Genomic DNA, 22,876 nt, shown 5'->3' with positions numbered 1-22,876 from the left:
GAACCCCACAAGTACCCTTACCATACGATGGCCCAAGAAGGAGGCTATCCGTCTTGATGCTAGCATGGAGCAATTTGCGACCTCTCCGAGCCTTGTCACTAGTAAGCTATGATCAACTAGATCGAAGGCTGCGGAGAGGTCAAGTAGCATCAGCAATGCGGCTCGATTTTTGTCCTCTATGCCTGCTAGTGTGGACTTTAAGTCGAGCATGGCCGTCTGTCCCATGATGTGCCCTGTAGCCTGACTGTCGAGTGCCAAGGATATTGTGTTCTTCGACATGAGCCTGAAGTTGCATGTATACTAGTTTTTCCAATATCTTCAGAATGAATGGCACATTGGTTATTGGCCTGTAGTTATCTTTATTAGTGGGATTTAGATTTTCTTTTTTTAGCAAGGGGGTTATCCAGGCGGATTTGAGCGCATCAGGAACAACACCTTCATCAAAAGATAGGTTGATCAGCCTAGTGATCCATGGGACCTGTGCGTCAGTAGCTTCCTAGATCCGATATATTCCCTCATAGCTCGGGGAGAGGTCTCCTAGCCAGTTCCTCTCTTGGATCAGTCCTTGACAGACTCGACAGCTTTTGGATTTCGTCGAAGGAAAGCAGCAGCAAACCTTTTTCCAGCTGGGCTTCAAGGATAAGCAGCTTCAAGTTTCAACTTCAGCTTCTGAGCAATTTGGTAAGTGAGAGGTCCCCAGATATACACATTGGTCACTCATTCATACTGCTGAGCCAAGCTCAGTAGGCCGATGAGTCAGAAGGGTGTTCATGCAGGCAGGCAGCCAATCAGGCTCACAGTGCATTCAGGCCCTTCACTTGCACCCAGACAACCATAACAAGGAATGTGGATTGGGGCAAGCACCCAACCTTTCAGAATTCATGTCAGTTTCAGACATGGCAGAGCCATCTCATTCATTGTGTCTCACACACACAGAAGCCAGACACCCATAACATGGAATGCATATTGGTCACACACTCCATTCACCCAGGTCCCACCCCAAGGGTGTACCCACAAAATACAGCCAATGGGAAGGCTCAAGCCACTCTGGCTTGGACTTCCCCACAATACCATATATGTTTCTTCCATCCAACTGCCGTCAGGTGAAGGGACAGAGTTGGGGCTTCTCAGGACTTTGGGAAAACAAGGTAACAGGCAATAGAAAGCAAGAAGCCACAGGGGGCATCTTGTCTTCTACCAGGAATCCATGGATTCCTATGGCAGGGCCTAGGTATCCCAAAATGGAGGATACTTCAGAGCACCTGTTAAATTCAGCATGGCGCTGCCACCAGCCGGTACCCTGCTCTCTGGGCCACTCACAGGTGCCCAAAAACATACACTAGGGGTACAGGGTTGTTCCCCCACCCATGGGCGCCATAAGGGTATCCCAAGAGTCTGTTCACCACAACCAAAATGAGGAAGAGCTGCAGGACAAGGCCTATCCCTCCAATGTGTTTCCAGCATCACTTGTACTGCCTCAGTTGAATGGTTTTACTAAGCCCTTAGTTGGACTTCAGAAAAACTGTCCTAGCAGCCACACCAATTGTGGAAGGGTGTGTTAAAAAAAATTACATACAAAGGAAATAACACTTGCATAAAGAATCTGATACGGAGGTACTCGCACTGAATTTTGTACAGTGCTTAGGAGTAAGCGCTATATGAATATACAATAAAATAAATAAAAATAGTTGTCCTTTAAGTTCTGAAATTGCATTCCCAATTTTTCATGGTCCTCCTCCACCCAAAGCTCAGATCCTGTTGACGAAACAAGTTCTTGTCGGCTTTTTTAGGGGAATGTCCACCTATATTCTGGTGTTTAATTATGATTGTGCATTTACGGTTTTAATTCTTCTCTGCAATGCTCCTGTTATTTTGGACAGTGATTTGGCAAAATAGAGGAGTACATGAAGTGAAACCAGTAATTCTGCTCCTAGCCGAAAACTAGTTGGAGCAGAAATGGAATCCATGTAAAGCTGTTATGTGACTAGGTTTTTCTCCAACTTCCTCACCCTTAGCAGTCAGTGTGATTATGGGCCTTCTAAGGATAAGTGATCTATTGAAGTGCTCCATTTATTTTCCAATTGGATTAGAAAAATACCACTAGCTAATGAAGCATTACCTTGAGTTAATATTCAATAGCTTAATGTGTCGGTCTTGCTGTGTATATATGACAAAATACAATGTTCAATGGAGATTGTGGCTCTTGAATTTGTGATGAGGTCTTATTTGTTCCTTGTTTCGTCCAGCTAGTTCCTGCTCACTGAATATCCTCTAATGCATAGAAGCTTTATTTTCAGCACATTTATTTGTACCCGTTGCTTACTTCTATTTCAGTCCAACTATGAAGGTTCTTTGTGTAGGGACCAGTGGTTAATCGAAAGTTAAACCAGTGTTTTTCTAGTAAGAGCCCACGGATTGTTTTCATGCATGTATCTGCAGTACTCCTACATACAGATCATGTTCAGACCTAACCATTGGTAAAAGTTGACCAGTGCCCGAACTGGAATCAGTAATTGTACTGCCTTAATCTAAAATTGCTCTGTCTTCTTAAATTCCCTTTGTTAATTCTTGATATACATCTTGACGGCTCAGTTTGTACTTTTTTGTTTTATCCATGGCAATAACCAGTAACATATATTTGTATGAAAACCTATTGTTGGCTATTATTGAGAGCATATTATTCATTAGTGTATTGATTAATTTCTACCCAAACTGTGACATATTTGTTGAGTGTGAGGTATACCCCTGATGGCATCTCAGCCCGTTGACATGTACTACACTTTATTTATTGCAGGCTTTGGCGTGTCTTGTTGAAGTTTCAGAAGGAGATCTCAGAAAAGCAATCACATTCCTTCAAAGTGCAACTCGTCTAACTGGAGGGAAAGAAATCACAGAGTACATTGTAACGGAGATTGCTGGGGTAAGTTGGCCAGCAGTGCAGTTTATGTAGACATGGGTTTTCATTGTTAATGTTTTTCATGCAGATATTAATCTAATTGGTGTCTATTGGGGATGTAAACCAGCAAAAACCTTTCCAGTCAGTGCTTCTTTGACATTTTACCAAATACATTGTGAACAAGATGTACTGCCAGTATTAATGGAACTAATCGGCAATGGATCCTTCTGGTTTTCAGCTGATTTTTAGAGCCTTCCTATCTATCTGCCTGGGATTTCCCAGATTTATTAAAGATATTTTCAAAAATGTGTATTTTAGTTACAGGGGTAGTTTAGGAAAGAATGTTGGTACATTGGTTGTTTGGCTGGCCCCAGAACTGCATCCCCCAGGCGCTCCCTGTGAGGACGTGCCCACTTTCACAATCATGTTCTTAGACCATTCCTCCTCTCCCAGTGATCCCCGCTCCTTCCTCCCCTTTCCGCCCCATCCCACCCATTGGCTGCTCTTCGTTGGTCACCTAACCCTGTACCACTACCATAAATGAAGCTCACCCAGGGGAGTCTTGCCCAGGAAGCCAGCTAAGGGTCAAGGCAAAGGGCACCGCCTCTGGCAACTCCATCGCCCGTTTGCCTGTTGGACCTGGACACACACCCCTGCCAAGCCTACTCCCCCAACACCTGTCTACGGCAACATTCATATAAGGCATGACTATTTCTGTGCACAGCCAGTAATGTTTAATTTGACCCGCCACTGCCGAGAATCGAGCTGCATTTGGAATCCTGCCACTGTTTTGAATCTGCCTGCATTGAGAATCTAGCCACGGTTTTGAATCTAGATGCATGTTTAGAAAATAGCCACTGTTTTGAATTTACCTGTGTTTTAGTATTTAGCCCTTGTTTTGAATCTAGCTGTGTTTAAGAAATGTAGCCACTGGTTTGAATTTAGCGACATTGAGAATCTAGCGCCTGTTTTGAATCTAGCTGCGATGAGGAGTCAGAAATGCGAGACGGACACTTGGGTACAAGTTTATTAAATTATAAAGGGTGAGACAAATGCCTATCTTTCCCTAGCGAAACAAGGGTTTCCCTACCTGACAAACTAAAGCAAATGGAAAATGACCTAATGTCCAAAAGTGTCTGCTCCTCACACTAGTACATAAAATAAAATCATACAGAAATTATTTGGCTGTTAAAACTTCATTAAAAAATACCTAAATTCCTACATGGGTTTGAGAAACGGGAATATTTATGACCAGAGTTGGATCCCCATGGATCAATTCAGGATGTATCAAGCCAAAGTTCAATTTCAGGAAAGTTCTTTTTACAAGCCAAGTTCCACTCCAGATAGAATATAAAGTTCTTTTCATTCAATATGTCCTTCACTTGTGAGGGGGAGGGGGCAGGGGCATTGTGGAGCACCCAAGTAAAATGGCTGCTTAGCCCTGTAGCTCTGTGTAATGGCATCGGAATCCGCTGTGGATGCACCAGTTATTTACCTGCACTGACACCTCACTGGACCGTAGGGGCCGCTTATCCTGTGTGCTGTATGGTCCTGCAACTCTGGTCTGCTGCGGTTATGGGGAGCCGAGATCAGCTGAGTGTCCCAGAGCAGCCAGGGCGTTGTGGCGGACCTGTGACTTGAAGCCTGCAAGAGCTTGTTGCTCTGTGCCGTAGCTGTCAGTGTGCGCCGGCATTGAAGGTACAGAGCGGTGGGGAGAGGCACAGTTGAGGGAGCTGCGAGGTTCCTGGAGGCCTTGTCGGGGCTGCACTGGCTGGGCTGCAGCTGCAGTCCTTTACATTGCCCTGGGACCAGCGGCAAGCAGCCCGGCCGCGAAACGTGTTGGCCTGCCAGCTACATCGGAGGAGGGAAGCGGAGCACTGAGAGGCACCGTGGCCCACCAAGTGCTTACAGCCGGCTTGCTATCAGCCATTGAGTCCCCTGAGCTAGTTAAATGTGCATCACACGTCTGGGCCCATGCCTCTTGAAATCACTGCACAACCAGCAGTTTTTACAGCACTAGCCTGTGGGAGAAGGAAACTTTTCTTTGGGACACCTGGATTCCATTGGGTTGGTGCCATAGTGCACCTCTTTTACCTGCACTACCCCACGAACTTTATTGTATTCACATAGGGGGGACTGTGTGGAATTTGGTACACTCAAAGCTGGAGCATTGGAGATGCACTGGGCGCAAAGTGTCATTACATGGAGGTGCAGGGGATGTGATACGCAGGTGGCGTGGTCATTGGCTCCTTGGCTGTCAGTTAGAGCTTGCCTCTAGAGGGCCCCCCAAGCCACTGCTTGTATGGCACTGAGGTGCCATGACCTGAAGAGCAGGCAGTGGTAAGAAGTCTGCCTCCATGGACAGGTTAACCAAGTCTGGCAAGCAGGGGACTCCCAGCAACAGCCCTCTACCCCCACAGTGGCCCTACAGGACCCTGCGCCCACAGAGATCCAACAAATGCTCGAAACCATGCAGAAGGGGTTCGCAGCAGTCCATGAAAAGCTTGACAAGATTACTGTGTATGTCCCCACCATACGGGCACAGGTGGCAAAGGAAGTACTATGAATGAATGAGTCGGAAAAGAGAATTGGCATGGCAGTGGAAAATGTGCAAGAATTGCAAACCACGGTAGCCTCGCTGGTGAAAGAGATGAAGTTGGTTAAATATAAGTACAACGATCTGGAGTCGAGGTCCCTCAGAAATAATATCCAGATAGTCTGGGTCCCCGAAGATACATTGTCAGGCGGTCGAGGCACTTCTGTTAATTACTAGAAAACCCGCCCTTGTCTCCCTTTTTTGCAGTTGAGAGGGCACACGGGGCCCTGGCACCAAAACTGAAACGAGGAGACTTCCCGAGGCCTATAATAGTCAAAATCCTGAGCTACCGCGACAAGGACCTCGTGTTGAAGTTGGCCAGAGACGAGAAGGAAATGCAGCTGGGATCCCAGGTGGTCCGTCTGTTCCCTGACTTCTTCATTGCTGTTCAACAGGAGTGGTGGCTATTCCTGGGGGTTAAGAAGCTCCTCCGGGAACGCAATGTCCAATATACCATGTTATACCCAGTCAGACTGCGTATTCAATTCAAGGAGAAGCTGTACTTCTTTTCTGTTCCAGAGCAGGCTGTAAAATTAATCGAAGGTCAGATCCCCCTACATGGCAGCGAAGCGACCCCCGGCTCCTCGACGACAAAGACTGATCCGTCGCCCCTTTCGGTCATGACCCACTTTGGACTATTACTTGATGTAAAGCCCACTGCATGGATCGGATTTGTACCCGCCAACATAGTTACTTGATGAGATGAAACGGAAAGGCACCACAAGCAGCAGCAGTTAGCCACGCTGCGATAGCGCACCGTGTTTGTTCGGGTTTTTTGGAGAGGGAAACAACATCACCCAAGTTGATTGGGCGGGGGGGGGTGGAGGCGCGGGCAGGCAGTTTGGGTGGGGGGGGTTTAAAAGTTTTCAAAAATCATCCTGGCAGACAGAGGCTTGTTATGTTGCAGTCATGATCTCTACTTCCTGAGTGCATGGGGTACCACCTGATCATGGATGTGGCTGCACCCAGGGATCTGCAATTAATGTGATGCGCTGGAACGTCCGGGGAGTGGACAACTATACCAAAACTTGGAAGATTGTTGCATGTGTAAGCAGACAGAAGATTACCGTGTTGTTCCTCCAGGAGACACATGCCACTGCTAGGGTCAACATGTACATAGCAGCCCTGTGCGGAAACAGACCCAGTGACGAGAGGTGTTGACCCTTATACGTAAATCTCTTCGATTCACTGGGGAAGGGTGCACACATTGATCCGGACGGGCGCTCTGTGATTGTACACGGCGTCCTCGAGGGAGTCTAGTTGCTCCTCGTCAATAGATATGGGCCAATGTGGACTCCCCTGAGTTCTATATGAACGTATGGCTGTTATAGACACATACCCGATGGTGCCTATCTTTTGGGTCAGGCGCATGAACACCATACTAGTCCAGGGAGCTTTCAGGACCATCCCGGCCTCTAGGCCCCCATCTGGACCTGCACGTTGCTTACTAGACCTGATTTGACAGACTAGCTATACGGGATGTGTGGCGTATATTCCACCCACAGACTCGGACTACACTTTCTACTCCTCTGTATACGAAATGGCATTGCGCATAGACCTGTTCATGATTTCACATTTCTTGGTGGTGAAGGTGACTTCCGTGGACATCCTCCCGCACACTCTTCGATCATTCCCCTGTAGTATGAGGATGACGTTCGGGGTCAGAGCCATTCATTATAGGGCATAGTGATCAAAGTCTGATGCGTTTGCTGGATATACGGTTCAAGGCTGTTATAGAAGACTACATAAAAGACTTCTATAACCGCAACACCCCCTGATGCCACATCATATAGCACAATATGGCAAGTGTTTAAGGTTTACATCCACAGGATGGCCATCTCCAGGGAATCCAGAGTTCTTAAGGCCATATGGCGGGACTTGAGGTGCTGCGAGGATTAACTTAAGGCACTAGAGATAACATATGCTGCCTCATCTAGTCCATCTGTGCTGGCAGACATCCGCACTGCCCTGGAGCTGTTCCGGGAACAGGCCCAGAGGAAAACCCAAGTATTTGTCCCACGCTTGTGGCTGCCAAGAAGTAAGGTGAGGGGGGCTGCCGTGGGCTGGCCGCTAGCTAGACTGGTGCAAAGTGAGAGGGGAGCAGTGCAAGTAGATTGTATTTGGGATCGACAGGGAGACTGTAAATGGTCAGATCTAGCTATCCTCGACTCCTTCCACAGCTTTTATGAAGAGCTAATCGGGCCAGGCTGCCGAAATTCAGCCAAATCTCCCATTCAGACTTTTATTTCAGTCTTTTTGGGTCTTACCGGCCCCTCCATCTCTTGCGTATCTGGTCTGAATCATTGGGGGACTTCTGTTCTCCCAGAGTCTGTCTGGGAGGCCACGATCACTGTACTCCTTAAACCAGATACACCCAGTAATGAGTACAGGTCTTACAGTCCCCTGTCGCTCATGAACGTAGATGCCAAACTTTGCAAAGAACATTGCGAACTGTCTGCTCCCCCTGATGCCCCACCTGGTCCACAATGACCAGGCAGGCTTTATTCCAGGTAGATCAACAACTCTTGACATCAGTCGCCTGTTTAACATCCTGGTGCGACTGTCCCCTGATGCCTCCACCGTAGCAGTGACGTTGGATGCGCAGAAAGCATTCGACATGTTGTCATGGGAATATTTATTTTCGGTACTGCGGAAAATTGGATTCGGCTCCTCCATGATTAGATACATAAAACTTCTATATACTCATCCAGTGGCGAGAGACCTGATAAATGTGCATGTCTCCGAGCAGTTCCCCTCAGCAGAGGTACCCATTACGAATGCCCGCTGTCGCCAATCTTATTTGCCCTTCCCATTGAGCCAATAGCAGACCTGATTAGGGAGCGTCATGCGAGGCAGGTCTGCAGTTGAGACCCCAGGAAATAATCTCCCTCTGCGCAGATGCCGTGCTATTGTATGTCAGGGACCCTGAAATGAATCTAGACCAGATAATGCGGGCCGTTACTCGCGTCAGTGATTTTTCTGGATTGTTACACCAAATCCGAAATGTTCCCATTAACAGCCAGCACAGTGAGGCCGATCAAGGATTTCCCGTTGTGGTTGACACCAGACTGCATTAAATACCTGGGGGTTATTGTATCTAGGGAAAAGAGCTCGCTGCACCAGGATAACTATGCCGCCCTGAACAGTATATGGGGAGGAGGGATTGGTAAGTGGAAGCTTGTGTCCATTTTGCTGGTAGGTAGATTGGCCCTGGTTAAAATGATACTCCTTCCCAAATTGCTATATATCTTCACCAATGTCCCCATCTAGCCGGGTAAAGCTTCATTTGCCTGGCTTCACAGTTCCCACTCCCAATTCTTGTGGCACGTGGGTGTGCCCCTTTAAAAAGTGGGTGTAAATGACACTGCCCTGCGATAGAGGAGTATTTGCGGCACCACACCTTGAAATATGCTGGCTGGCAGCCTGGGTGCAATTCACCTCATATTGGTATGGGAGGGACCACACTCCACCACACGTTTGACCCAAGCAGCTGGCAGCAGACAAGACAGACATCAGAACACTGGTGCTTGACGCACAGTATAGACATGACTGTCCCTTTGACCTGGTGTTCACTACAGTCACAGCGTGGTGCGCTATTTTTGTAAAAACGGGAATAACGCACCCATATTAGTGGTTGCCACTGTGGAGGTTTTCTGGCCGTCACTTAGCACACACCAGGAGCGGTTGGGATAAAGGGCACTGGCGAACTTGTTCCCTGAAGGCAAATTTCTCACACCACAAACTTTGCAACATGAACACAGAGGCACAGCGATAGAGATGGTACAGCTATATAGGTTGAGGGCAGCGGTCTCTGCATGGTGGGAGAGCTAACCTTTCGAGCCACCCAAGAATAACCTCCTCCAGTTCATTTCTAATTCAAGTGGTGGGGCACAGGCTGGTGGCCATACTGTGCAAGACGATTGTGACAGATGGATATGCTAAACCCCAGGGTAAGGCTCTAGTGGACTGATAAGAGGTTGGATCTCTCAGTTGAACAATGGTATAGGATGTGCTTGCTCAACAGTCTCACTGAATGCTAAGTTCAAACTGATGCAATACAAAATTATTATACGCCTGATAAGATTAACAAGATATACCCGGTCGCAGACAATAAGTTTCCAAGATGCAGCCTTGGAAACGTAGACCACCTGCATATATGCTGTGGGGCTGCAGTAAACTATGCAAAATCTGGACATATGTGCTGGATACTCTGCAATCGTGGGTCGTCCTATTCTCACCCATGGTTACTTTATTTGGGTTGTGCACAGACATGATGTCGAAACGGAACAGATCCTTCCTTGATATTGGTTGCATTGTTGCAAAAAGGTGTATACTTTGGAAGTTGATTTATTTATTTATATAGCGCTTTATACCAAGGCGCTGTACAGTGGAACAACAAAATACAATATAACAACAACATTTAACAATGAGAGCAAAATTTACATCATGAATCATTCAACAAAACAGTGCAAAGAGCAATTAACTTAGGTGGGGGGTGGAAAAGGGAGAGGGAAGAGGTGGGGGGAGTAGGAGATGGACAGGGCGAGGGAGAATGGAAGGGGAAAAGAGAGGAGTAGGAGAGGGGACAGAGGAATCAGATGAGGGTAAGAAGAGGGGGTGTGGGGGGAAAAGAGGGCAGAGGAGGAGTTTTCAAGGAGGAGAATGGAGGAGGAGGGATTTAAGGGAAGTGCGAAATGAGGTGAAGGTTGTGGTAGAGCGAATTGTAAGAGGGAGCGAGTTCCAATGTAGGGGTGCAAGGAGTTGGAATGAGCGGAAACGGGAGGAAGCGCAAGGGGAAGGAGGAACAGTGAGAAGGAAATGGTCAGCTGAGCTAAGGGAGGGGGAGTAGAAGGAGAGGAGGGAGGAGAGATAAGGAGGAGCAAGACCATAGAGGGATTTGAAGACAAGGCAGAGAAAGTAGAACTTTAGTTGTGAGTGGAAAGGTAGCCAGCCAAGGTGAGAGAGCGAGGAAGAGATGGAGTCGCGGGAGGTAAGGAGACAAAGGGTACGGACAGCAGAGTGGTATATGGATTTTAGAGGGGTAAGCTGAGATGCGGGAAGTCCAAAGATGAGAGAGGAGCAGTAGAAGAGGCGGGAAAAGATGAGAGAGGAAGTTTGGTGGCGTGGAATGTGAGGGAGGGACGGATTTTGGGTATATTGTAGAGGTGGTATCGGCAGGAGTTGAAGGACAGAGGCCCCTCCCCCAGGGCGAAGACTGGTTGTCGGACCGGGCATGAGTGGAAAACTTTGAGGGTACCTATGAAGGAATGTTACCGTGCACGTCGGTGCTCAGTGATGTATGCAGTGAATTTCAGGGGTATTTGTCACAGCGCCCTCTGGTGCGAGTCTTCAGGTGTCCGCACTAACTATGCCAGGAATAGGTTATATGGGGTTGGGGCGTGGTCATGCAGTTTACTCACTGTTGAGCTCGATATGTGCACTCTGGTCTGCGATTTTGTACCTATGTTGGAAAGCGCAACCTATTGTTGCTTCTACAATATTGTGTACTCTGTGACTGCTGGAATTGTGTGATGACTCCACCGGATTCATCAGAGACTGTGTTTAGAATTTAGCCACTGTTTTGCATCTCGCGGCGGGTTTAGAATCCAGCCACTGTTCTGAATCTAGCTTCGCCTTTGACATCAGCAACTGTTTAATTCTAGCTGCATTTCAGAATCCTTCCACTGTTTTGAATCCTGCATTTTAGAAATGTAGCCACCGTTTAGAACCCTGCTCTGTTTGAGAAATGTAGCCACAGTTTTGAATCTAGCTGCATTGAGAATCTAGCCACTGTTTAGAATATAGCTGCATTGAGAATCTAGCCAATGTTTTGAACATAGCTGCATTTTTAGAATGTAGCCACTGTTTTGAATCCAGCTATGTTTTGGAATTTAAATGTAACGAAATAAGAAACCACCCAGTACTCGCAGGTAGGTATCACACTCCATGTCGAGGGGAAAATAACCGCAGGCAAGGCCCCCCACCCGTACCCATCTGCAATCATACGCCACATGAAGACACATCGCACAACACCTCCGTCACTAGAATGCAGCAGAGTCCCACAATAGAAATTCGGTCTAGCTGGACACATAATCACTCTCCCTGACTTGCATACTCTCTCAGCACCCATCCACAAGCCAGCTCTACATGGTTTGCTAGCAGGGACTTAGTCACCCCTACCTATCGGAGTACAGGCTAAAATGCACACGCATTGGAAATTCCTCTGACCAATCTCTCATACCTCGGACTTCAGTCCTCCAAGGGCATTCCCCCCTACAATGCTTTGAGGCCATACCAATAGGAAAAGGTGCTATACAAAGACCATATTACTTTACAATGATGTTTCAAATTGCGAAGATCCAGAGTTCATGAGAAACTAGAATGCCTTAAAGAAAAAGGTGCATATTTTGCAATTGGTGTCCCTTCATAAATTTACAATAGGCATTGGGCCTCATTACACGGTAGGCGGTAAACCATGGCGCTATTAGCGCCATGGTTCATGCCGGTAATTTACCGGTACCGCCTTGGAGGAAAGGGGAATTACCGCCCTATTCCAAGGTTGGGAAGACGGTAATTCCTCCTTCCTCCATTGCCCTTCCCCATTCCCATTTTTCCCCATAGGGCATAATGGGAATGGGGAAGGTGCTAATTACGGTACCGCAAATTGCGGTACCGTAATTAGCTCCCTGGTCCCTTTGCTGGTTAGATTTTTAACGCCTGCAAAAAGCAGGCGTTAAATTCCCCAACCCGCAAAGGGACCTCGTAGTAAGGCGGTAAGGATTTACCGGTACCGGTAAAATACCGGTACCGGTAAACCCTTACCGCCTACTGTGTAATGAGGCCCATTGTCCTTTAGCCATTTCTGGTGGCTGGGCAGAGAGCCTTAGAATGAAACTAGAGCCATGCTGCTCATATTAGCAAGCGTTTGCACCAACCCCACAACCTCTTCATACCTTGGTCGATTAATTTAAGCTGAGTAACAGAGGCAGTTTTGTTCCAAACTATTACATCTCGTTTTAAAAACATCACCCTAGCCTGCATGTATAAACTAGCATATACCAGCAAGGTGCATGTAATCTGCTCCCAAGGAACACAGCCAATAAATTATACCAAAAGCCCCAGAAAGCTTTGTAGATTTATATTGGTATTAGGAATACATTTAAAATGCAGTTCTTTGATGATCAATTCTGAATAAACCTGGAAGTGAACTTCCTGTTATGGAGCAAGTGTCTGATGTTAACCTTGGAAGTTAAGATGTTGGAAGTTTTATTGTCCATAGGAGATGAGATTATCCAGTGATGAATTTCCACCATTCTGCTTATTTGTACATTGGGATACAATCCTTGCCTGTGAATAGGTCACCAGATGTATTGATGCTTAAAGGAATGGTCCCCTTTCTCACTTTTTCTCCATCAGTCTGTACTCATACCAATGTATTGTAATGATATGCTCTTCGGCGCATTACTTACTTTTTCATGCCCTTAACAGCTCGAAATAGCTTTGGTCTGCAGGGCCATCTTGTCTTAACAGGCAGTAAAACCTGTTTTAGTTCATATTGAATGCTCTCGTGTACAGTTAACGGCACTCTGTCTTGCTGTTGATGAGCATGGCTACCCGACCTCTACCTCAACTGGTTCACAAAATCACTTGAGGAAATGGAAATGTGAAAGATGTTCTTGCTTCCAATTCCCTTCAACAGAGTTTCTCTGTTCCTTTTATAGAATATTCTTTCTTAACAATAGTTTCTCAAGTATTAACACTTCATTGAAGAAGGCCAACAAATATAGTTGTTGAAGAGCGCTCCACAGGTATGCGTTATGCAGGTAAAAACAGGAGATGCAATATCTCCAACTATTTCTGTTTCCAAGGTGGTTGAAGTCAGTTACATGTTACATGTGACAGGTGACCCTATTTAAATGATGTAAAATACAGTTGGGTGTTTAAAGGTTTGCTTTCACAGTGGTCTATGGAAAACTGGGCTTATTTGGAGGTGAGAATGAGTCCAAATGAGTTTAGAGGTCTACTTTACTAAATAGAAGGTTGATCAGTGGAAGAACAAAATTAAGATCTCAACAAAACCGCAGGAAGGGAACAGACTAATCAACGTTTCACAGAGATTGGCGAACGGGAGGGGTGTATTTCACAGGGTTCTCTTTCGGTGGGGCATTTATTCATTGACACTTCAGAGGTATTTCTTGGGCATTGTTGAAATCACTGGCACTGCAAGTGGACACAACTCAGTTTATGGGTCCACCGTGATGAAGGTCATGACGCAGTGATTAGGGAGAATTACGAGTCTTAGGTGCTTGAACAATCCATAGCTTGCTAATGTGACAGTGTTATGAAAAATGTCTTCATAGGACTTTTTTCCTCCATATGCTATGGACCCCCAAACCTTTTGATTTTGTTTTTGAACCAGTCCTGAATTTTTACAGCGAAGTGAAGCCTTCAGCTTCACTCCCCTGGCCTTTTGCTCATTTTGTCATGGGGAAACTGATCAGTCCTTCAGAATACCAACACTGGGAAACTGTTTCCCTTTTTGTCTTTTTACCTTTTTGGCAGCTTTTTAACACTGCACACAGCATCTTACAATGCATTGCAGCGAGGATCACTTTGTATCACCCTATTCAAATGGATTGTGTTCTCCCACGTATTCCTCATCTTTATTTCCTTCCAGTGTCAGCTACTTTGGAAAAACCTCTTGGTAGAGGGCACTGTGCGTTTTCGACTCGATACCCCTCTGTCCGCTCTTGAGCATGACATCACCGACAGTACATATAGCGCACCCCGCGCCCGTTACTTCTGTTTTTCCGCAGTTGGCTTCATATATGGTGTGACTTTGTCATTCTTCGATAAAATGTTGACTCCTAAGACAGGATTCAAAATATGCATGGACTGTGGGGACAAGATGTCCATTGCGGACTGTGAGAAACCTGAGGGTATTCTCCCAAGTAGACCTCGGGAGTCCCTTATTCAGGTGGGCAGGGACTGGCTGGTGCTTTTAGGTCCCAACCCTGGGGGTGGACGAGCAAGGGAGTATCACCTGGGTTGAGCTTGGGGAAATAACCATGGTGAGATGCGGTATTATGCCGGAGAAAGGGACGAGGAAGACTAGCTTCCTGAAGCTTTTATAGGTTGCACCAACTCAACCTCCCTTTCACCCGAAAGATCTCCCTTACCCCAATCCCACGGACCCTCCGTATCTGATAGGTACCGTAGGAGCCCAAACCCTGTTGCACTCAAAACACACAACTCCCAGAATCCTTGTTTCCCTGCTTTCCATTCAATTACTCCCCATCCTTTGTCTGCATGTCCTCCTGATTATTCTTTTCCGAACACCCAGTCTACTAGGATAAAACACTACCGTTCCCATAATGCCCCTTGTTTATTTCAAGATAGTAAACCCGGTCATTCCCATCTGTTTCACACATTTTATCAGTTTCACCCTTCTACGTTTATCAAACCCTCTGGTACAAACACTATAATTCCCTATAACGCCTCTTCCCCTTCCTGTCACACAGAAAACATAAACTCTAAATCTCCCTTTTTCCGACACAAACACTTTTCTGTATCGTAAAAGACAACCGGCTAACCACAAAGCTGTGTACCTGACGTGTCCCAATACAAGGGTCAGGTAAAGGCAGGCTATTAACCAGAATCACACACACCTGATGGCCCTTTCCCTTCCCCACAGGGATAAAAGGTGGAGCACTAGAGAACGAGAGGAGCAAGGCAGACCGCACAACGTAAGAGCTAACTCAACACAGCAGTTCGAGAGGAGGAGAAAGACAGCGCAGACCGAGAGAGAGACGAGGAGAGAGTCGACCTTGCCCTTTCCGACCAAGGCCCGTGGAACCTCCGCAGAGGGAACGATATGTCAGTGAACAATAGCCAACGTGTATTGCAACAGATGTGCTTGGTATGCGAGACCCGCCTCCGCTGATTACCAAGCTGGGGAGAGAAGCTGGTCTCAGTGGTACAAACATTGGCTCCAAGACATCAGAAAGACAAGCAGTTCATCACAGCCAGCGAGTTGAGGGGTGTGTCGATAAGAAACCGAACTGTGTTGAAAAGTATCCGAAGGATAAATAGAACTTTGAAAAGCAAAAAGATACTGTTGAGAAAGAGGGGGAAAACCAGATACAGAGGAGACAAGCACCATGTGGGTGTTCATGTAGGAAACTCTGGGCATTTACCCAACGGTAAAAAGACTACCGTAAACCTGAAGGCCTTGGGAAGAGCCGAAGAACGGTCAAAGTGGTCATACAGGGGTCTCAGAAAATACTCTGTATCGTTGAACATCTTTGCCCAACAGAGAACTATGAAAGCTAAGGGAAGTGAATCGCGCATGTTGAAAGTTAGCACATGAACAGTGTATTGTGTAAATTAGCAAGAGTGAACCCGGGTGAGGGATGCTAATGAAAAGGGACAGAGTCTAAAAATCCCATAAGGATTTTTGTTAAAAATTAACTAGAGTGAACCCGCAGAGGGAAGCCGACAACCGGGAGCAAAGGCTGAAAAAAAGGCTTAAAAAGACATTTAGATTTATGAAAGTGTGAACATTGCATGACAAGGGAAAAGGGAGTGTCCCCCTCGTCTTCTGGGGTCCGAGCCCAGCTGAGTGATGGGCAGGGGTGTAAAGTTACCACCCAAAGTTTGCTGAAAAAGGCACTGTCTTGTTAATTTGTTGAATACATCAAAAGGGTCAGCGCCCAGAAGAGGGGGACGCAGGGGTGAAGCCCTCACCCACAAAGTATTGTGTCCGAGCATGACCGAGGGAGATCCAGTGGTGCAAAGTTCACTGAAAAAGGAACTGTCTTGCTAATTTGTTGAATACATCCAAAGGGTCACCACCCACAAGAGGGGATCCCAGGGCTGAAGCCATCACCCACAGTATTCTGAAGGGTCAGCGTTGAGAAGGAGGAGGGGACCCAGGGGTGAATCCGTCACCCAAAGTGTTTGTAGAACAGAACTTTGTGTTTGTTTGGTGAGAGTATCGGGCCTCGAAGGCAAGAAACTTTTCATTATAAAGAGACTTAACCATCGACGAACCTGATAGCTGATATGGAACTGTTAGCTCGTGCTGGGAAGGCTCAAGCGTGTGCTGTACCCAAGTCCCACCTTGTCCCGTGCTAAAATCGTGGGGAAGGGAGACCTCTGGGCAATCACATCCTGACTTATGATTTGAGAACACTTCTTTCTTTATTTTGATACCCGATCCCACACTCTTTCTGTAATTAGTTGTAAGGAATTGGCAATAGGTTTTTCTTAGAACCGGCCCTTTTATTTTGACACAACGCCACTAGGACTGCCTCATCTTTCATTTGATGGTCGACGCTTGCTCCCATCTTAGATTTAAGTTTAGTTAGGTGTTTTTCCACCCTGCATTTATAGTTCAATAAACACCCTTGAACTGTGATCACTTGTGTCTGTCTTTACTGTTGTCACCATCAGTTCCTTACAGGACCCACACTGTGTTTGCCTCTGGTGTCTTGGGCTCGAACACAAGATGGCAGATTGCGATTCGAGTCAGTCGATGACCGGAAAGGCACTGAAGCAACGGAAGGGGAAACTCGCTGCGGGTAGGTCCCTCGATAAGTCTCAGTCGAAGAGATCATCTTCTGACAAAAGGAGCTCAAGGGGGGCACTCCAAGACACGCTCCCAATCTCATAGTGGCTCACATCACTCCTCGTCTTTGACATCTCGAGGCGTCACAGGTCCAGCTCGACTGAATTGGATTCCTCTCCTAACCGGAAGGTGTCCTGCCCAGGTAGGTCAGCTTCTAAGTCTGAGTGAGAGACATTTTGTCTTGAGATGCTAAAAATATTTGAGAAGGCGGCTCCAGCCCCTTTGAGAGAGCCGAAAAGAGACCGCGACCCTGTCGTGCCTCCCAAGGCCGATAAGGGGTCTAAGAAGGTTTTAGCTTGCGTACCTTTGAACCCGGGTCATAAACCGCTGACCCCTCAAGAGCCTTCGAATTGAGGAGAGGCCTACACCTCTGTCCTCTGTGACCCCATAGAGTCCGTCGAAGGTTAAGCCTTCGGCATCGAAGCCATCAACGTCGTCTAACTTCTTTAAGTCTCTCTATTTTTGAAGAAGCAGAGACCGAATACTCCATCATTTGGCCTTGAATATGGGACACTAAATGTTCCAGAGGCTCTGGGGTCTGAAGAATCCAGAATGGAAAATCACTTTGATACATTGAAAAATGCAAGTGGTCGAGATACCTCTCCTGAGGTAGATTTTGCTACACCTGACCCTTCTGAACATGCTGAGGCTTCTTATAGGCAGCTGATGAATAGGGTCACAGAATACCTGGAATGAGGAGGCCTGCTACTGTGTACCATCAGGATGACCTCACTGACATATTAGACAAGGGTCCACCGAAGGATCCCATCTTATCCTTCCACTCTGCCTTGCAGAGGAGAGTTATGGCAAACTGGGAGACTCCTGATACTAATCCGGCTGTCAATAAGAGGCTCACTAGGAAGTATAAACCCTCTAGTGTGGATCCAGACTTCCTTTCAAAACACCGTCTCCAGAGAGTTTGGTTGTACAAGCTGCTACATCCACATCGGGGCAGCTGCTTATCCAACTATCCTTCCCAATAGGTATAAGCGTTTTCATACTCTTGCTAAGAGTGACTTTTCGGCCAGCATCTTGGCCCTTAAATCTATAAATTCAATGTGTGCTGTGGTCAAATTCACACATACATTGTAAGATGTTGTAGCTATGGCGGCTGATAATATTCCAGAAGGGGAGCAAAGAGATGGCTTCCTTAATATAATTAAAGATGGCAATGACGCAATGTGGGAGTCCTTACAATCAGGACTTGATTCTGTTGATACTGTCAGCAGAGCCATAGTGGCTAGTATAGTGACACGCAGATTTGCATGGTTACGAAAATCTGGTTTTGCGCCTGATGTTCAATCCAGGCTTCTCAACATGTCCTTTGATGGTTCACATCTTTTTGTAAATGACTACTAAAGCTGCAGCCAAGTCGTTGAGTGCCACAATAGGGCAGACACAACCTTCACATCCAATGTCTCGGGGATGGCGGGATCGTCCCTTTGGCTATTACACTTCCCCCAGAAGGGCGAAGGGTCAAGCCAGCAAAGGGGCCAGAGGAAATTTCCCCGAGGTGGATGAGGGTGAGGCGCAAAGTCTGCTCATGCACAGTCATATGCCACCACAGCTGCCCCAAAACCTGAGGCATTAGTCCACAGGACTGTGGTGGGGGCAGACTCAGTGAGTATTTGGAAGAATGGTGGGGCATTACTTCTGATGCTTGAGCCTTGCAGACAGTAGCCCAGGGTTACTGCCTCCCTTTCTTGAAAAGGCCTCTGGATCATCCACCAGGGACCCACTCCCTCAAAGTTCCAGATCAGTTTCTTCTGCATGGGGGTCTCCATTCTGCTGGAGAAAGGTGCCATATAGCCGGTACCTGTGACATAGAGGAACCGTGGGTGGTATTTTTACCCCCAGAAATACAGCGGTTTGAGACCCATTTTGGACTTGAGATAGTTAACAAGTTCCTCAGGAAGGACAAGTTCAAAATGGTTACTCTTTCTCAGATCCTTCAGGCCCTCCAGCTCCAGTATTGGATGGTATCATTGGACCTTCAGGATGCTTACTTTCATGTGCCTATTAATCACAAGCACAGGAAGTACCTAAGGTTTGCTGTTGGCAGTTCTAACTATCAGTTCTAACTATCGGTTTCGGGTTCTGCCATTCGGACTCACCTCCACTCAAGGGTTTTCACCAAGTTCATGGCAGTAGTGGCAGCAAGTCTCTTCACGTCGACCCCTACCTAGATGATTGGCTGATCAGGGTCTGTTCTCCCAAACAGGTCTTGGAACATCTCAGCATCACCTGCCACTCTCCACAGACTGGGCATCACCCTCAATTTCAAGAAGTCACACATGATACCATCTCAGAAGCTTCAATTAATCAGAGCGGTCCTGGATGCTTTCTCAGGGAAAGCATCACCACCCGTAGTGAGGGATCATCACATTCAGCAGATGGTTGTCATGTTCCAGATTGCCCAACGTTTTCCGGCCTTTGACTTTTTGAGGATGCTCGGCCTCATGGCATCCTGCAATTTTCCTGGTGCCAGAGGCTCATCTGAGTAGGAGATCTCAACAATGAGCCCTCAGTTCTAGTGGTCTCAGTTCTCTGGCAGGATGACAGACCTACTTCAGGTCCCAAACAAGGTCACGCAGGATCTCCTGTGGTGAGCCTGCGAGGAGAATGTGTTGAAGGAGGAATCCTTTTGGCAACCATGACAGATTACTGTAGTTACGGGCACCTCCCTCGCAGGTTGGGAGCCCATGCCAATCATCTGACCATCAGCGGTCATTGGTCTCCATCGGAGCCCAAACTACACATCAACCTTTTGGAGCTCACGGCAGTCAGACTAGCGCTGATGGCCTTTCTGCCCTCTGTACGAGGAAATCATGTTCTGATAATGACTGGCAACACAGTGGCCATGTATTACCTCAACAAGAGAGGTGGTGTAGGGTCACAACCACTGGGCAGAGAGGCAATGCAGCTCTGGTTTTGAGCACTGCAAGAAGGAATCTCTCTTATAGCTGTTCACCTAGCCGGAGAGGACAATAAGGCGGCGGACGCTCTGAGCGGGCAGGGCACAGTCTCCCACGAGTGCGAACTAGCTCACTAAGTCCTTCAGGAGATCACCCTTTGGGGAATGCCTCAAGTGAATCTGTTCGCATCCAGTGTCAATAGGAAATGCAACCTGTTCTGCTCCAGGGAAATTCCTCCAAGAGGAGCTCTAGGGCACGTGTTTATAGTGGGCTGGGATTTTTCCAATCCTGTACGCATTTCCTCCAATCCCCATCGTTCCTCACATCAGGAGATTGAGGAAGTTTGGGAAATCCATCATCATGTTTGTTCCGGATTGGGCCAGGAGGACGTATTACCCGGATCATCTGGACATGTCAATCTGCCTTCCAATACGTTGTCCGCAAAGCGAGGACCTTCTCTCGCAAGACGGAGGTTGGGTTCTCGATCCAGAAGTCGGGACTCTATACCTTCACGCCTGGTTTCTGAGAGGTTGAGCTATAAGGAGTGGGACCTCCTGGAAGATGTAATGGAGGTATTGCTTTCAGCCAGAAGACAGACAAAAAAGTCCCTGTACCCCTGCCATTGTAATACATTCTGCAGCTGTTGCAGAGATAAGAATGTTGATCCTTTTTTGTGTGATACACCTATGTTGTTATCCTTTTTGCTTCATTTGACCGACCAGGGGCTCCAGGTTGGTACTGTGAAAAGATACCTGACGGCGTTCTCCATTTTTATTCGCGTGCCAGAGTAGGGGTACTATTTTAAGATCCCTATTGTTGTACAATTCCTGAAAGGACTAACTGATTTGTTCCCTACAGTCCCTTTTTATTGTACCTGTTTTGGATTGAACTTGGGTGCTCATTTCGAGCTGCTACATTCATGTCCTCTAAGGATTTTGACTGATGAATCCAGGGGAGTCATCGGAGATTCCCTGGCAGGAACCTTCTCCCATGTGGCCAGGGGGTAGCAACCGCTACCTGGTGCTGACCCTGGGGGCGGTTATATGAGGGAGGATTACATGGGAGGAGACAACTACTGGGCAGATGTTATGACTTCACTGGATGAGTCCCAGTATTTGCCCCTTTCCCATGAGACAGGCTCCCTGACACCAAAAACCTTAATGGCCTATTCTCAGAGAATGGTTCCCCCTTGTAGAGGAAGTCAAGAAACCTTTTCTCTGCATAATTTTAGTCGGGCCCCCACCTTTCACCCAAACACACACAACTCACAAACTTTTGTTTCTGATGTGCATTTGTGTGAAATCCGTGAGAAAAATCATCCAGGAGTTAAAAGCCTAAAGAAAGTTATGGACTTCAACTCCCATAACCGCTCGGGTACTGAGACGAGGAGGAGGATGATGACAAGGGAGTTTGTGCAAAGTGACAGGAACTTGAAGTACAACATGCAGACTTTTTGTTTTTCCAAACCTACAGTGAGCGGGACATTTAAAGATGGCAACTGCAACCTTTGGAGACTAGCAGTGCAGGAGGAGATGTTGCTGTCCACGTTGAGGCTCTGAACGCGAGACACACAGACAGAGCTGGCGCAGCAGAGAAGGTTGCTGGAACAGGGAGAGAGACACCACATATGAGCAAAAAGGGCTGTGGAGACACTTGAGCAGTGCAGGAGCTACGGAGGTTGAGCCGTTCGACCGCACAGCAGTCTTCACCCCAGGCCAGGAAGGAAAGCTGGCGTGTGACTGCAGAGACATGCTGGAGGAGTGTCCGCACACTCCAAATTGGAAAGCAGGTGAAGAAGCCACTCTGCAAAAGCGTGAGCAGCAACTGAGACACTGGGAGAAACCGATGAGTCTGCCGAAAGCAGCTGGGGACCCCGGGGCGTTGCGACAAGCGCACCAACAAGTGATTGAATGGTGCATGTTTGCTAATGCAGAAAATATACAAAGGCAAAGTTTGTTTGAATGCAATCAAGGCAAAATAAGAATGTTTGAATGCATGAAGACAAGGTATAAAGCCAGCCACAATCAAGTACAGATGCATGAAATGCCAATGTGGTGGAGAACTTTGAGTAAATATTACCACAGATAGATATGCCAAGCAAGCACCACATGGTCTATGCTTTTGTGGAATACATAAGAACTGTGAAAAGCATAAGAGCTCTGGCAGGTGAATTGCCTTAGGCAGTTAAAATTGCACATAGATTCCTGGAAGGAGAGTACAACAGGTGATCTGAAAACACTTAAGTGAAGTCTTGACAGACAAGTACAACAAGCAGCTGAAAATGTATAAAGATTCCTGGCATGGGAGTACCAGTTATCTGCAAAGTTACAAGAGCTTCTACAAAAGCCTGTTGGAGAACTTTTGCTTGAACAAGAACTTTGTGAGTCCAATGAAGACACAAAGGAACTGTTAGCTGAAGAGACATTTTTTTCCATCTTGTTTAAGAATCCAGGGGAAGGGAACCCCTCTCTGATCCAAGGTTCTTTACTTTGGAGAACATTTTCGTTAGTCATTCTTATACTTTTGGTTTTGAACACTTTTTCTACCATCAAGACATTACCTTGCACCTTTTGTTATTTGTTTATAAGTGTGAAAGTCAGGATAGGTTGTTTTGGACACAAGGACAGCGTTTCAGTTATGGACATCCTGACGCAGACAGATCCCTAGTTTGAGTTTCTAGGTAGGGAAGTTCCTCTTTGAAATAGAGAGGCATTTTCCCAACCCATTTTTATCTAATAAAATGTCTTTAACTGAGAACACACCAGCCTTATGTCCGTCTCTCATTTCTGCCCCCTCACATGAGTCTCAAAACAGTTTTCCTCTCTGCCATTACATCCCGC

General features: G+C 46.9%; 1 protein-coding gene across 1 annotated transcript in view; it reads left to right on the top strand.

The window, feature by feature from the left end:
* Positions 1-22,876, top strand: part of RFC4 (replication factor C subunit 4) — a 302,679-nt gene that overhangs the window by 242,310 nt on the left and 37,493 nt on the right. The window contains exon 8 of the mRNA XM_069618636.1: positions 2,795-2,920. Within this exon, the coding sequence (XP_069474737.1) occupies positions 2,795-2,920 (126 nt within the window). The remainder of the gene's footprint in view (positions 1-2,794; positions 2,921-22,876) is intronic.

This window comes from Ambystoma mexicanum, chromosome 10 (assembly GCF_040938575.1).
Source record: "Ambystoma mexicanum isolate Mex_15411 chromosome 10, UKY_AmexF1_1, whole genome shotgun sequence".
NCBI lineage: Eukaryota > Metazoa > Chordata > Amphibia > Caudata > Ambystomatidae > Ambystoma > Ambystoma mexicanum.
This window is presented reverse-complemented; position numbering and strand designations above follow the sequence as displayed.